Source organism: Alosa sapidissima, chromosome 10 (assembly GCF_018492685.1).
Source record: "Alosa sapidissima isolate fAloSap1 chromosome 10, fAloSap1.pri, whole genome shotgun sequence".
Taxonomy (NCBI): Eukaryota; Metazoa; Chordata; class Actinopteri; order Clupeiformes; family Clupeidae; genus Alosa; species Alosa sapidissima.
In genome coordinates this window covers 7,580,144-7,595,595 of record NC_055966.1, presented here as the reverse complement: position 1 = coordinate 7,595,595, position 15,452 = coordinate 7,580,144, and the positions used below count along the sequence as shown (strand labels likewise).

The following is a 15,452-nucleotide window of genomic DNA, read 5'->3' as shown; positions in this document are numbered from 1 at the left end:
GAGACCTGAATTGATGAGTACCTAGACATTCTCTGGTACTTCCTTATCCCACTGCGTCCACGTCTCTGCCACTGCCAGTGGAACAACAGTAAAAGTTGACATGGATTGAACTATTGTATAAGGAGTAAAAGTATATATTTTTTCACGAAATGGCTTGATATGCTAATACAGAACATGGAAAGTGATTCTAGGTGTTTTTTTGCATTGCAAGAAGATGTACAATGAACAGCTTGAAGCAGATACATTTTAGATGTAGGCCTAAAGAGAGAACCAGATTTTTATTAATTCTTTGTTATTAATTAAATTGCTATTGCAATTGTAAGTCAAGTATTTTTTTATGTTGCAGATTTTCTACTAGACTCTTTCGCAGCGTAAGCTTCATGTGAGGCTATGCAAAAGAAATCAGTTTTGCCCTGGTTTTTGCGAGGAGTAATGACTAAAGCATGCGATTGTTGTGCAATAAAAGCATATTTACACACAGAACAGTTACAGTTAAAGAACTCTTGGGTCCCTGCCTTGTAACATTTGTAGGAGGGACGTTCTTTGGGAACCACACATTCGGAAATACGTCACGCCACCAATCACATGTATGCGCACCAAATTTGAAAGGCGGTTCGTCCCTGACTTGCTATTAGGTTCATTTCTGCGGGAGCATTGGCTTTGAACAGTCTGCCCAAACAATTCCATCGTTCTTGTTCAGGCGGATGAGACTGGTCTTTTAACACCGTTTTCACGTCATGTAAGTACACTCTGTTAAAAAGCTTAATATATCCGCGCAACTGTTAGATTTCTTTGTTTTGTACATTGTGTTAACGTAACTAATGTTATAAACAGATTTGGTAAATGTCACAAATGTTTTCTGAAGGCGGAAAAAACGGTGTCTAGCTAGCATACGTGAGCATTTGAGCACTGCGAGTGTTTTGTTCTAATAGTTTAGCATTTCGTTTTTATCTCACAATATGTATTCACGTTGTGCACACGCAATGGCATGCCTAGTTCTAAATCCTCTTGGCCCAAGTTAACTTGAAAGGACGTTCGTTGTAATAATAGTACAATTAGCTAACTAACATTAGCCAACGTTTAATGTTAATCCTGGAGTGGGTTCCGCGTTATGCTCGTCGATGTATCGGGGCAAACATAAATGGATAGTCTGCAATGCAATAGTTCTGTTTCGCACCCATATGACTGAAATGCACTTCAACTGGTGAAATGGACATTAATTAATACATGAACTTTAGTTTGCTTAGTTTACATGCGTTTAGATACGCCCATTCTGGACCTGGGGGACGTGTGTGGGGAGGGATTGAACTTTGGCGGTCCTAGTTAGATTTTGAGCGGGATGCTATGGGGAGTCATGGGGATTCTGTAGACGTAAATTTTAACACGAGCTGATTCTGAGGCACGCGCCCTTCTATAACCATAGCAATGATGAGCGTTGTTGTTGATGTTGCCATAACCAGATGATGGTGTACAATTAAAGACAACCTTACCTTGCTGTCGGCTAACCACAATACGACTGAAATTGACAATTGTTCATCTTTCTACAGCTTCTCGCTGTTGAAATTTACTTCTGTTGGGTAAAATTTGTCCTTAATCATAACTCCTAAGAAATAAGTCAACGTTATTGCTAACAAATTTGATGTTTACAAACTAGCGTTACGCTAGGTTATGCTAGCCTTGCCAAATAACACCACAAAAGGCTAATGAATGACCCCTTGTTTGGAATTTGAAGGCTTTTCCTTTTAAATGAATGCCTTTTCTTATCTTTAAATGTTTAGACTTATTCGATTTGGCTCATATTGGACATTGTAATAAGGCAGCGTAGATGAATGGTGTTACTGAAATAAAAGATACTAATTCTTTTTTGTCTCTTTCACCAGGTCTCTTTGACCATAATATTTACCATACAGCTAAGTAAAACACATGGAGATGGAATACAGTCAGGGTTGTACTTATTCCAAGGGCACAAACGTTGGATGTAGAGGTTCTCAGGCCGCTGACAACATGAATGCACCGCATACGCCAGTGAGGAAGATTGCTGGAGCCATATATAACGTTCTGGGACATTATGCAGTGCAATGCGAGCTAGAGACACCAAAGGAAAACCTCGACCACAGTTGCTTGTCGGTCTCTTTAAACACACCAAAAATCAGGTCAAAGGTGCTTCCGAGATGTCCTGCAAGAAGTCCTTCAAAAGAGCCTGCTTTTAAAGCTACCTGGTGTGAGACTCCCAAGGTCTCCAAGAAAGATGCATCACTACGAAGGCGCCTTCTGGAGTCCAAATCTGCCACGGATAGTAAAATGGGCAGCTCAAGTGCCTCAGAAAACCATGGCCTGGCTCTGTCGCTCCGATTCAAGAATGACGGGCCACTTCAGGACAGTTTGGACTTTGACTCTCCGGATTCAAGTATCGTGGAGCCTTTTGCAACAAGCACTTTGAAAGCTGAGAACACTACTTTGTGTGGTAGAAGCTGGCGTTCCATGTTCTTGCATGTGAGAACATCCACTCTAGAAGAAGGAGAGTTAGGGATGGTAAATTCCCCCTTTCAGAGTAAGCCCCCTGGCTGCGTTTCTGATGCTGACCTTGACGATAGCATAATTTCCGGTCTCTTCGAGACATGCATACCCCAGACACCCCAGACACCTCAGTGTGGTAAATTTATGCCAGCAGCCAAAGATGATCTCAAAACTCCCATCAACCACTTGGCTGCAAATCTCTCTGAGAATCTGAGCATCCTGAGTACCCCGTCACTCAGCCCCTTCTGCCAGCTCGACGGCTCTGTGTGTGCCGACAGTGGCTTCAGCTCCCTGGGCCTGGACAAGTCTCAGAACTCGTCTGTGGACTACGACGGCTCCTTCCAGGAGCTGGTTTCGGCCGCCACCCCCAGGGGCAAAGAGGCCCCGCGACAGGCCGAAGTGAAGCGGCGCTCGCGGCTCGAACGCCAGCGCCGCCTCTCCACGCTCAAGGAAGGTGGCTCTCAGTCCGAGGACGACGCCAAAGCGACCAGCTGCCCGCCCAGAACAGAACTACCCCCGCCGAATGAACCCAGTCACCACTTCCTGTCCAGTTGCGATGGCGGTGTCTTCTTGGACAGGACGCCACTTAGCGCCTCCCAGTTGAGGCTGGAGGACCTCTCCCTGACGCCGGCGCTGCAGGTGGTGCACGCCATGAGCAAGCGCAGCGCTCGCATGCTGCCGGAGCAGACCAGCCTGGAAGAGCTGCTGCGCTCTGCCGAGAAGGACCCTCAACACGTGCCCAAAATGCCTCTGGCAGGTCTCATTGGCCGGAAGATGGGCCTGGGCAAGATGGACATCATGGCCGAACTCAAACACCGAAACCTCAGGCACGTCCTGGCAATGATCCTGAGTCAGTTGCCATCTGAGGATGTTTACAAGTGAGTAGTCAGTCATCATTGGATGAAAGTGTCTCATCATAATTAAGGCCTACACACACGGCCGAGGATGCGACGACAATTTATGGCAGGCGACCGACAAAATTTAATAGAATCTATTGAAGTGAATGGGGAAACACTGGGGCAACTGTCGCATCGCTCTAATCTGCCCCTTTATATTTTTCAGGGTGATTTTGATATGTCATATAGAAAACAGCTGTCTGGTCAGTGTATCTCTGCTGAATTGATGGGTGATCGCATCGCCAGTAGTGTGTGTAGTAAACAGAATTCCACCATTGCGTTTGATTGTCGCATTGCCGGCCGTGTGTGACAGCCTTTAGTTTAGGACTATTTTTGGAAATGTTTTTCTAAATGTTGTCTTCCTCTCAATCAGTTTTGGCCAGGTTTCTGATGTCTGGGATGAGATCATTACGCAAAATAAGAAGGCCTCCCACAGGAGAAAATCTCATGTGAAAGAACTGAAAAAGGCCCATGAGGTAAATGGCCGTAGGCCTTTTTGCTACTGGAATTAGTTAGTTTGCTACTGGTCACTACTGTAAGATAGTATGTGATTGTCTTCTCTCTGGTCTCTAAATGGCTTTCTCATGTTTTGTAGATGGGCAGTGCCTTACATGTCCCAGATGCAGAGACGCGATTGAACCTGGTGTGCAGATCAGCGCTGAAGTCTGTCCAGGCCCAGTCCAAGACTCCATGCACCACTCCGTCAGGGAGGGCCTTCGCAACTCCCGTCCAGCAAAACCCCAAGCACTTTAGTAAACGGGAGGAGTTTCTTCAGGTGGGAGCTCAGACTTTTGAAGCGGCAACAGCATGGCATGAGATGACCCTGAAGACTATGTTAAATTGGTCTACTAAATTGTGTGTTTAATATTAGAATTAACTGGTTGTTTCTACCCCTCAAGGTGGCGAAGACTCTGTTCCGTGATGAGTGGCTGAAACCCTGTCCACAGTGCCAGCACCCTGCGAAGTGCCACTCTGTGAAGCGAGAGGGTGTTTGTTGCCGGGCAGACTGTGGCTTCATCTTTTGCACAGCCTGCCTCTGTGCCTACCACGGCTCCAGAGAGTGTGCCCACCTCTCTGCCAAGCGCCGCAGCAAGAGAGACGTGCTGCCGGGTAGCGCTCAGAGCAAACGCAACATCAAACGACTGTGAAATGTGTCAAATTGATGCACATTGCTTTTTGCATTTTATCTGTTTTATTTTTTTTACATTATGGACATTGAAGACCTATTTGCCAGTAGTTTTTCTGGTCATACCAAATGAACTTGGCAGCTATTTTGCACAATTAAATGTAGGCGGTACCACAGAGTTTTTATATTTGTATGTGTGTATATGTGTGTACATATTGACTTCATGCCTTTGCTGCATATACTGCGGTTTTCATAGATTCTTTTAATAAAGTTCCCTTTTCAATGTATGTCGTGTATGTCCGTTACTCCATCTTTATTTCAGTTCTCTTCTGGAATTGAAGTTGAGGTCTTGCACTTATTTAAAATAGGTTTAATTCTGCCCCCTACTGAATCATCTTGGTCTGAACAAGTGCCTGACCGAATGGGGGGGCGAAAGGGTAACCGCGCCATCTGTCGGTCACAAACAGTTAACTATCTACCCTGCCCCACTGTGCCAGGTCCTCTTGTGATTGAGTTTACCTCCATGGCAACCTTCAAATGTGAAAGTAGGCTAACTACATGAGTGATTGTCATTGACTGAAGTTGGTCTAAATTCCAACTGCTGCTACATTAATTTTTGAACTGAAGACGGGGCTTTTAAGATCCAGCTAAACTTCGGTATAAGATGTTGGTAAATACAGGTGAGCACATCTAGCAATGACAAATCATTATTTTGTGTTCTGTTCCGCTTTCTGATTGCATAATGTTTTCATCCCATTAGATTCATCGACACTTTGGAACAGCTCTCTTGTAAGTGGAATGTTGCATTAATTCGTAGGCTATGCAAGATCTAGGTAGTCTATCTGATAAGAATTGGGAAGAATCTTGTTTCGCAAAATAAAATTATTTCTAGAAGTTAATCATGAAGGAAAACATTGTGAAGCAGTAGTGTGGACATGTGGATCTGATTTTATGGGAAGAGCTTGGATTTGAATAGGCCTTTTTGACAGATTTTTTTTTTTTTTAGGAAGACAAGTTGGCCAACGACGATGCTCTGGTGGAGTTTCTGAATGCATTTTTAAGTCTCCCAGTAAGGAGATCACACATATTGATTTTGTTTGTTTGTAGACTTTTAGGGTAGTCCTTTAGACTATTGGTCTCTAACATTTGAGAGCCTACTGCGCTTTTCTTCCATTTATTTGTACGTTTCAGACATTTCCCGAAACTATAAAATACAACACGGAGACCGGAGCTTTTGAGGTGGTGAGCGATGCAGCCGAAACTCTCCACAGCCGAATTCGGACAACCTTGCACGAACATGAAGCAAAGTTTCTCGCAAATTCAGATTCTCCGTGGCTCACCGCAATCCCCATGTTTGACAACTCTTACACAGTTCTGGTGAGAGATTGATGTTCACTTTAAATATTTACAAGTAGTACTTGGAGTCAGCATAGCCTATGAATAAAGAAATTTGTTGTGGTGTGTGGTAACTAAGTTTATAGGCTACAGAAAACATCAACATGAAGAATTGCTCAATGTTTCAGTGTTTGGACCGAGATCAAGGGATGAAGTGGGTTAACAAATCAAGACTGCCCTTGTTTTTACAAAGTGACTACTTCTTTGAATACAGGTATTATTATTGTTGTTGTTGTTTTATTATTATTATTATTATTATTGCTGTTGCTGTCTAATGAGTTTTCTAATGTTTACTTTACTCCCTCCCTATATGATAGCCTATTCTTTATAGGCCTATATTAGAAATGAAAAATCTATTTTACCCATCTTGCATTTGATGTCATTTAAATGGGAAAAACCTTGATTTTATTAAATCTATAACAGAGCTGCTCAGGCCCAACAGGCTTGACTTGTGTCTATTTGCTTTTAGTATTTGTCAAAATCCACAACGGTCATTAGGGAATTGAGGGCAGCTATAAACTCTAAGAAATTATTGTGCGCTCCCTGAAACGTAATAATTAACTAACAACTTGAGACCTGGTTGTATAGTAACTTAAAATTGACAAGTGTTGTTTGTGCTTATATTTGCTTTGAGTGTGACCCCTCAGTGCTAAGGACATGGCTTAGTTGGAAAATGTGGTTGGTTGTTTAGATTTTCTTATCAGCTTCTTGAAAGGGAGACTTGTATCCTATATGTGAGCCTGTGTGTTTAAAAAAAAAAAAAAAAAAACATTATCTGGAAATGTCTTCACAATTTGCAGGTCATGGAACAGCAATAATGAAGGAAAGTAGGAGAGAGGCCGCACTATGCATATACTCTTTTATTTGCACATACGCGTTTCGGCGTGCGCCTTCTTCATATGCAAATAAAAGAGTATGCATAATGCGGCCTCTCTCCTACTTTCCTTTATGTATAACTATCCAGGCCAGCACTCTTAAAGTTTAAAAGTAGACAAATTGAGTGAAGCCTGCTCCTATCCTCACTGACAGCAATAATGAAGGCCATAGTATTGAGTTATGTAGGCTACTAGATGCATGTTTGAAGATACACAACCTTACACAGTTCGTCTCACTTGATTGAACAAACCATAATGGTCATAATCTTAAAATCAGATTACATTACATTACATTACATTTGGCTGACGCATTTTTAACCAAAGCGACTGATGTGCATGGAAGTCTGTTACAATAAGAAAGACCACAGTAGAACCTGTCTTCCTGATCAGGGAGTTGCCCTCATCAAACCCAGTCACTGTTTTTTTAAATTTATTTCTGCCTTAGATTGGTGAAGCTCCTCTGCCAGCTGGTCTGTCCAGGTCAGAGACTGGACAACGCCTCTGCCTCTGCTCTCTGCTCTGTTTATCCACAACCCCCTACACACTGTGCAGCGCAGGATCTTAACAAGGTCCCCATGAAACTCGTCACATCTTGCTGAGACTAATGAAGCTGGGCCTCTCGGGATTGTGTCTTTTGATCGCGGGGTGGGTGGGTGGGGGGGGGGTGGTGTGATGTCATGTAATGATTACCACGTAATTGTAGAAAGTTAACAGAGCGTAAACATTATTAAAGCCCATTTCATTAGCTGATGGCAGGAGGCTCCGTGCTTTTTAAAGCTCACCCAAACCTTTGGCTTGTGGGTGTTGGAGTTTGGCTTGCTGTGGTAGACTTAGTTTTAGGTATGTGAGCCTCTCTGTCTGTGTTCCATCAAGGATGGCAAAAGAGGAGAAAGTGGATTATGTTACATGAAAGAGTAGGGCTAATAGGATGTCAGTGCTCATACAAACATTATGTGATTTGTCCTGCAGGATCGAGTGTCTTTCATCAAAGGGGAAAGCCAGGCAGCTCGTGAGCACAGGAACGGTAAGTGAGGAGTCCGAGAGAGGAAATGAAAAACTTCTGAAAAGCTGTCAGGGAGCTTCGCCCGCAAATAGCGGCGCCATTTTTCACTCGGGGTGTCAGATATATGACACGTCTGACAGTGCACCTATCACACATTCTCACTACTCATAAATCCTGTCAGGTGCAATTTGTATGTAAAAAAAGAAAGAAAAAGAAATTGTCACCAGAAAGAGAGAGAGAGAAAAAAAAACAAATGAAGAACCGTACATCTCTTTCCTCATCACACAAGGGGGGATCTGTTCTTTTATGTGGCAGCCATAAAAACAGGACTCTGTAGCTAGCCGCTGTCCCAGGCTTCCTGACTTTCTCCCTCCCACTCTCACCATCTCTCCTCTCTTCCTCCTCATCCTCATCCTCCTCCTCTCTAGGCAGCGACAGACATGCAGAGGCCAGGGGAGTAGAGGCCGAGGTGGCCTGTTTGGCAGAGGCCAGGGGAGTAGAGGCCGAGGTGGCCTGTTTGGCAGAGGCCAGGGGAGTAGAGGCCGAGGCAGAGGCCTGTTTGTACTTCACAGAGTCCACGGAGCAGGAGGAGGCGACGAGCCCATCCACGCGCCCGGGCACAGCTGACCTTGGGGAGGGTCGTCTCATCACCAGCCTGGTCAACCACGTCCTGCAGGTGGCGGTGTCTGAGCTGCAGGTGGGCACTGCCAGGGTTGGGCTGGACACTCATCAGCGGGCACCAGGGGCAACAGAGCTCGTGCCACACACAGCCTGTGCGGCAGCTGAAATGAATGAGTTTAATAGCGGCTCGGCGACGGATGAGCCGGCAGGTGGACACGGTCACTGTTTGTGTTTCCATGGCTCCAGACAGGCCCTGGAGGACTTTAAGAGGTCTTTACAGGGCACCCCCGGGGAGAAGGTCCTGCAGCTGTGGATGGACATCGAGAGGCTGAGGATCCTAGCGAGCCCAAAGACCAAAAACAGGTCAGACAGCTCGTCTGCTCTTCCCAGTCTGAATGACCAGTTACCTTTTATGGACCAGGTCACAGCTTTGTGTACAACTTTGCCGCAATTCATAGCATACATAAAACAATGACCGCCCCTACTCATCTGACAGATGTCTTTTCTTCTGTGTTTTAGGCACTTGGTGAAGATGCGGCACCAATACATGCCAAGCAGTGGCTTTAGGGCTCTAAGTTCTGAACTGCTCTCCAGGCTGGGCCTGGCTAGTTCCTCCAGCTGGATAGAGGACAAGCTACTGCACGTACAGCCCTGTCTCTCTGAGACTCTGTTAACATACTGGTGAGGGGAGCTCACTACACAACACCACACAGTCACTCATACCGCACTGCACTAGCTCCTCACACTTTCTGCTGTTAATGTGACTTGGATGAGAATGTTATAACAATGGCTGCAAAAATCACTCAACTGAACTGTTGCAAGTTTATGTGTATGTGTGTGTGTGTGTGCGTGCGGGGTGCGCGCATGCGTGTGTGTATGTATGTGTGTGTATGTACGTATGTGCGTGCATGCGTGTGTGTCTGTCCCATAGGGGCCCACTGTTTTGTTTGGTGAGGTCTGCCAGTGAGAGACGAAGACTGCTGGACCCACAGCAGCAGCCTCATTGGCAGAAGCGTCGTCTCCATTCATCTGCTGCTGGAGGGCCCAACCCCAGCTACATCACCCTGCCTCCTGTGCAACCCCACCTCTGTAAGCCCAGAGCTCCACCCTCAACTGCTGGACAGGTACGGGTAGGCACCCCCTTCTCCCAAACCATTCCCTGTAGGGGTGTGTGGGGGGGTGGGGGGGGGGGGTGATACTGGTGATACTTATGGTCTCATCCACATTGTTTTTTGGGAGACTGTATGTGCTTGTAAATGTCTGGATGTGCATTCATGCATATCATAAATATTTGTGTTCATATGTATGCATGGTTTACATGCACATTTGTGTGCGTGCGTGTGCGTGCATGCTGTGGTTGTGTGTGTGTGAATGTGTGTTTGTGTGTGTGTTTGCATGGGTGTATGTGTGGTGTTCTCAGCCATTGTCTGGCAGCAGTACCCCAGCGTTGAAGGGCAGGCTCATGGAGAGGATGCTTCAGGCATTACATGTGGAGCCCAGAGCTGGCTTCTACTTCACCCGCTTCTGTGAGCTCTCAGGCAACAAGGTACACACACACACACACACACACACACACACACACACACATTACAAGTCACAAGTGAAGTCACATTTATTTATATAGCACACTTAAACGCAATGCAATTGGCCCAAGGTGCTCACAGAAATAACATAAAAAGAGTAATAAAAACAAAAATATAAATGACAAAAAATAAATAAAGATACAAAAAAAATAATAGTAATGATAATGAATATGAATATGATTGTAGATAAAAGAAGATACGGTTACTAAAACTACTACTACTACTATAGGCCTAGAGCAAAATGTACAGTAAAGTTAAAGATGGCAGTTAATATAATGCTGAAAATAAATACAAATAAGATAAATAAACAAACAAGGGGAGAATTAATGGACATTAAGGACCAAAGAAAATAGATGGGTCTTTACATTTGATTTAAAGCTACTGCTAGTGGGACAGGACTTAATTTCTATAGGGAGATTATTCCAGAGTCGAGGGGCAGCAACAGAAAAAGCTCCATCACCTTTAGTTTTAAGGGTTGCCTTTGGGACTGATAGAAGAAGTTGTGAGGAAGACCTTAGTAGCCTAGAAGGACAGTAGGGACTTAAAAGGTCACAGATATACTGTGGTGCCATCCCATTTAGGGCTTTGAAAACAAAAAGTAAAACTTTAAAATGAATTCTGTATTTGACAGGTAACCAGTGGAGTCTGGCCAGCACAGGACTACATATGTTTCTTAGTTCCAGTAAGGAGCCTAGCTGCTGCATTTTGGACTAATTGAAGTCTAGCAAGGGTAGATTGGTTCAGACCTAAATACAGAGAGTTACAATAGCCCAGCCTAGATGTAACAAATGCATGGATTATAGTTAAGTTAGTATATGAGAGCTAGGGCTTTAATTTAGCTATTGTTCATTACAGACACACACATATACATTATACACACACACACACACACACACACACACACACACACACAAACACAGACAGGTAAACACACACACACACACCAAACAAATCGACAAACACATACACGTTTGCCATACCAGGCTGGCACATGCTGGTTTACCACCACCACAATGCCAGCCAGTCCGGCCCAGTCTGGTCTCCTCCCAGGCTTCCTGCTGGCTGACTGTCCATGTGTCTGCCCTGGGGCCTGTGCTCTGTGCTCTGTGTCTGTCAGCTGTGGGAGAGCGCCATCCACTTCTGGACCGATCTGCAGGAATACCAGCAGCTCTTCTACCAGGATGGCCTGGACCCTTACAGAGCCCGGAGGAAGGCCCAGGTGAGGGATGACCTCCCCCATCCAGCCTATCTGTCTGTCTTGACATCTTTTCGTTTTTAATGCAATATGCAGAAAACACAAAACGTGCACACTGAAATGCTTTCTTTTCTTTATTCTTTAGTCTTTTATGCTGCACATGGTGGGCCATGCGTCTTTCTTTCTTTCTTTCTTTCTTTCTTTCTTTCTTTCTTTCTTTCTTTCATGTAATACCCCCCACTTCCATGCTGTCAGTGGAGCTGTTCAGTCCGCAGTCACACACATCCGCCCTCACAGGCACATAAAAACAGGAGTGATGCCTCCCAAGGGACATAGGCAGGGGGCATGGCATGAAGCCCAGAGATGGAGAGATGGAGACAGAGAGATGGAGAGAGAGAGAGAGACAGAGAGATGGAAAGAGTGAGGGACAAAGTGAGATGGGGAGAGGGAGATTGAGAGAGAGAGAGAGATGATTGAGAGAGAGATGGAGCGAGGGGGATAGAGAGAGAGATGGATTAAGAGAGAATGATGGAGAGAGAGTTGGAGAGGGAGAGAAGTCTGGGCACAGGACCAGGCATATGGCAAACAGGGCAGCTGAGGCCAGCTTCCATAAATCAGAGCGGAGGAACAGAACACAGCAGAGCAGAGCTCCCTGCAAATCAGGACCAGTCACTCCGTCCACACACAGACAAGACTGCAGTGAGCCGGAGCCTGGGGTGTGTGTGTGTGTGTGTGTGTGTGTGTGTGGTGGGGGGGGGGGGGGGGGGTGGCTGAGAGAGGGATAGAAAGTGGAGGTAAGATGGAGTCAATGAGAGAAATTGATGAGAGTGTCAATGAGAGTGATTTCAAGTGGAGAAGAGAGAGAGAGAATGGGAGATGGGAGTGAAAGAAAGATGAGAGATGGAGAGAGGAGGATGGAGGAGCAGCCACAGAGAGAGGGAGGAGGAGGAGGAGGAGGAGGAGGAGGAGAAAGGCTTTGCGCTGATTTAGTGGCGCTCTGTGAGGCTGAGTGTTGCTGGCGTGTCCCCTCGTCCAGCCAGGAGCTGGCGACCGCCACGGCCCCCGGGGGCCACTCAGGAGCCGGGGGCCGTTTGATCACCGCCGCGCCGCTCACAGCGGGACACACAACGACCCGCCAGCCGTGCCAGGGAGCATTCCACACCTCATCAGGGCCAGCTGCGGCACTCGCCAGGGTGCCCGGTCCCTCTGGCACGGCTGCCTGGCCCGGCCTGGTGTGGCGTGAGGCTGGGAAAGCGCAGCGGGCGCCCGATGGCTTTCAGATGGCCCTCGGTGACGGGAGCAATGTGCTGACATGACACTGCTGAGAGCGGCAGATGAGCCACTACCACTTCATAGGCTACTCAATGCAATGAGGGGGCTGTGTGTGTGTGTGTATGTCAGTGTGTGTGTCTGTGTGTCTGTGTGTGTGTCTGTATGTGTACGTCATCTCTAATGTTTTGAGTTTGTGTGTTGGTGCTGTACTGCATTTGAGTTTGTCAACTATTGATCTCTATCTTTTAAATGCTCATACCCAATGGCTGGTTGACCTTGTGTGTGTGTGTGTGTGTGTGTGTGTGTGTGTGTGTGTGTAGGTGCTGTACTCCACCTACCTGTGCAGTGAATCCCAGGAGAGCATCGGTGTGGGTGAGGAGTGCATGAGGCAGGTGTTTGTGTGCTTGACTCCTCCATTTGAGGAGCTGTTTGATGGGGCAGAGGAGCACACTCTCAGCCTCCTGCTGGAGCCCTGGACCCTCCTCACCTCTCAGGACACAGACATCTATGAACAGGTCCCGTCTCTGTCTGCCAATCTGGGTCATGTCAAACTCTGTTGGGTACCAGTGTGGGGCTAGCCTGGGTGAACCCACACAAACCTGTTAGCAAATTTGAATTTGCTCTCCAGGTTGGTCTGGAAAGGATCCCATTAACGTTCATTTCTGAATGATCAATAACCCAGGAATGTGTGAGCGCCTGGGTGAAATTGTTCACCCAGGCTGGTGTGTGGCTGATCTTAAACATCAAATTTAAAAAGAATATAAAAAGAGTATAAATTGCTGCATGGATGCAAATGACAGCAATGCAATCTTATGTCTATATGCAGACACTTTTATAATATACATAGTATGGAGTATAGAGTTTTATACATAGTGTGGAGTTTACTGTAGTTTATAGTTTTTCTGTATGTTGAAAAATGATTGATTTCATCAACTGATTTCATCATGACTCATTAGTCAGTGTGGGTGCATTCAGAGGTGTGCCCATGTTTCTGTACAGTCTGACTAGGTCATTGAGTGCATGTGAGTGTGTGTCTGTCTGTCTGTAAACGGGGCTTTGGCTCACAGGTGGATCTGTGGGAAGAAACCCGCCATGATGAGACAGCTGATTACAGGAAGCTCCAAGTGCTGCACACTGAGTCTGTGCGGAGGATGGAACAGGTCAGACATGATGTTATAGACAAGCACACACACACACACACACACACACACACACACACATAGTCACAAAGACATGAAAACACTTATGGTCATGTTGTCAACCCTGGCTGGTTTTAAAAGCCTTTAATCCATCCAGGATCCAAACCGCAATTCTAGAGCAAATGCATCTCTGCCTGGCATGCGGTGTGGAGGCTGGAGGCAGCTGTAATATACTGCTTGATTTATTCAGGAATAATAACAGGAATTTTGTGTGGCTGGAATCAAACACGCACCCAGACTTGTTTCCTATCTGTAGCCTCGGCTGGCATCTTGGGGGAATGCCCACTGCTGAGTCGGCCTCTAAGTAAACATGCTGTGGCCCTCTGATGTGTGGAGTCATGGCACATATTGTAATGCTGGTGGCTGATTCCATGGCGGTGGTTTTCAGCAGACACTAATCCCTGTATTTACGCCGCATACTGTGCAGCTGGCTCGGGAGCGCAAGTCTGCGCCTCCTCCACCAGAGGTCCCTAGAGAACCAGACTCTTGGGCACAGGTTCCGCAGCAGTTCAGAGGGTTCCGTCTGGTGTCTGTGCTCCGGAACCGCACAGAGCTCCAGCACTTTCAGGCTTTTCTGGAGGAGAATTCTGCCAGGTGACCTTAGGACAGATTTCTTTACTTTTTTTTTTACTTTTTACTTCACTTCACTTAAATCTGCACTTTCTGTGGATCACTCACCCACCCATCATATAATAAATCAGGGCAACATTAAGATCATAACTATATGCCCTTCAATGCATTGTGTTGTGTTGTGCCGTGTTGTGCTATGTCGGGCTGTGCTGTGCTGTGCTGTGCTGTGCTGTGCTGTGCTGTGCTGTGCTGTGTTGTGTTGTGTTGTGTTGTGTTGAGCTGAGCTGAGCTGAGCTGTGTTGTGTTGTGTTGTGTGGTGTGCAGCATGGACCTGCTGTGCTGGTTGGACCTGGAGCAGCTGAAGAGGACCTCCAGCCAGCAGCAGGAGGAGAGAGCCCAGCGCTTCTGTGCCATCAAGACCAAGTACCTCAACAGGAAGTACTTCTTTGGGCCTGGTAGCCCTGCCACCAAACATCAGCAGGAGGAGGTGTGTGTGTGCCATCCCCACCCTCCCTCCCTCCCTCCTCCCTCCCTCCATCCCCTATCCCCTATCCCCTGTTCCCATCTCCTGGCCCCTGAGCCCTCTCCTCCCCCTGCAGATTTTCCACTGCTTCCGTCTCTTGTTTCTGCTAACAAACATTTATTGACATTTCTAACAAAACACAGAACCTCAAAGCCCAAAACAGATGACACAAAAGAGACATCAGACAAAAGAGATTTGTCTGCGAGCAGACTCAGCACTACCAGTTGCCAGCCGGCAAGGCAAAATAATCGCAGATGTTAAAAAAAAAAAATAAAAAAAAAAAAGCAAACAGAACCCCCCCCCCCCCCCCCCGGATCACATATCACAGCAGCTACTCATCTCAGACTCCGACCAGAGAGAAAAAAAATACTTTTGACAGTCCGTCACAGCAGACACACTGACAGCCATGGGCGTTTGGCAGTGGCAGAGCGTTCTGGAAGAAGGCGGTAACAGCAGGGAAGCCTAGCATGCCGGGACGGGAAGGGAGAGAGGGGCGCGCGGCGGCGGGCGGCGGGCTTCCTGTTTTCAGATGTCCTGTCTGAGGGGCTTTCCATCTGCGTGGCGTTCCCGACGATGCCAGCGTCAATCATCCTCTGGCTTGCGGGTCGCCATGACACTAATGTCTGTAATGTGGGCTCCCCTGCCTGCCTGCTTGCCTGTCTGTCTGCGTGCTCTGC

General features: G+C 46.6%; 2 protein-coding genes across 4 annotated transcripts in view; both read left to right on the top strand.

Annotated features, from left to right (window-relative positions):
* The first annotated feature begins 601 nt into the window (after positions 1-601).
* fbxo43 (F-box protein 43) lies at positions 602-4,826 on the top strand. Of its 2 annotated transcripts, none has more exons than XM_042108347.1 (5): positions 602-739; positions 1,881-3,395; positions 3,787-3,889; positions 4,009-4,188; positions 4,313-4,826. In XM_042108347.1, exons 2-5 carry the CDS (start codon positions 1,924-1,926, stop codon positions 4,559-4,561), a joined length of 2,004 nt encoding a protein of 667 aa, XP_041964281.1. In that variant the 5' UTR covers positions 602-739; positions 1,881-1,923; the 3' UTR covers positions 4,562-4,826. The 2 variants fall into 2 exon arrangements, with proteins under 2 accessions (XP_041964281.1, XP_041964280.1); XM_042108346.1 differs by lacking the exon at positions 602-739 and adding an exon at positions 1,417-1,577.
* Positions 4,827-5,076: 250 nt separating this feature from the next.
* Positions 5,077-15,452, top strand: part of LOC121720440 (regulator of G-protein signaling 22) — a 16,408-nt gene continuing 6,032 nt past the window's right edge. The window contains exons 1-16 of one of the 2 annotated variants that reach the window (XM_042106526.1): positions 5,077-5,219; positions 5,300-5,328; positions 5,546-5,608; positions 5,731-5,916; positions 6,063-6,148; positions 7,255-7,378; positions 7,779-7,833; positions 8,241-8,796; positions 8,953-9,114; positions 9,365-9,557; positions 9,854-9,979; positions 11,134-11,235; positions 12,804-12,998; positions 13,551-13,643; positions 14,110-14,276; positions 14,577-14,739. In XM_042106526.1, coding sequence (XP_041962460.1) covers positions 5,204-5,219; positions 5,300-5,328; positions 5,546-5,608; positions 5,731-5,916; positions 6,063-6,148; positions 7,255-7,378; positions 7,779-7,833; positions 8,241-8,796; positions 8,953-9,114; positions 9,365-9,557; positions 9,854-9,979; positions 11,134-11,235; positions 12,804-12,998; positions 13,551-13,643; positions 14,110-14,276; positions 14,577-14,739 — 2,316 coding nt within the window. In that variant the 5' untranslated portion in view covers positions 5,077-5,203. Of the gene's footprint in view, positions 5,220-5,299; positions 5,329-5,545; positions 5,609-5,730; positions 5,917-6,062; positions 6,149-7,254; positions 7,379-7,778; positions 7,834-8,240; positions 8,797-8,952; positions 9,115-9,364; positions 9,564-9,853; positions 9,980-11,133; positions 11,236-12,803; positions 12,999-13,550; positions 13,644-14,109; positions 14,277-14,576; positions 14,740-15,452 lie in introns of both variants that reach the window. The other variant, XM_042106527.1, reaches the window with a different exon arrangement.

Coding starts and splice junctions, on each gene's coding strand:
- fbxo43 (XM_042108347.1), top strand. CDS start 1,924: ATGGAGATGGAATACAGTCAGGGTTGTACTTATTCCAAGGGCACAAAC. Junction 3,396..3,786: donor CCATCTGAGGATGTTTACAA/GTGAGTAGTCAG, acceptor CCTCTCAATCAG/TTTTGGCCAGGTTTCTGATG. Junction 4,189..4,312: donor AACGGGAGGAGTTTCTTCAG/GTGGGAGCTCAG, acceptor CTACCCCTCAAG/GTGGCGAAGACTCTGTTCCG.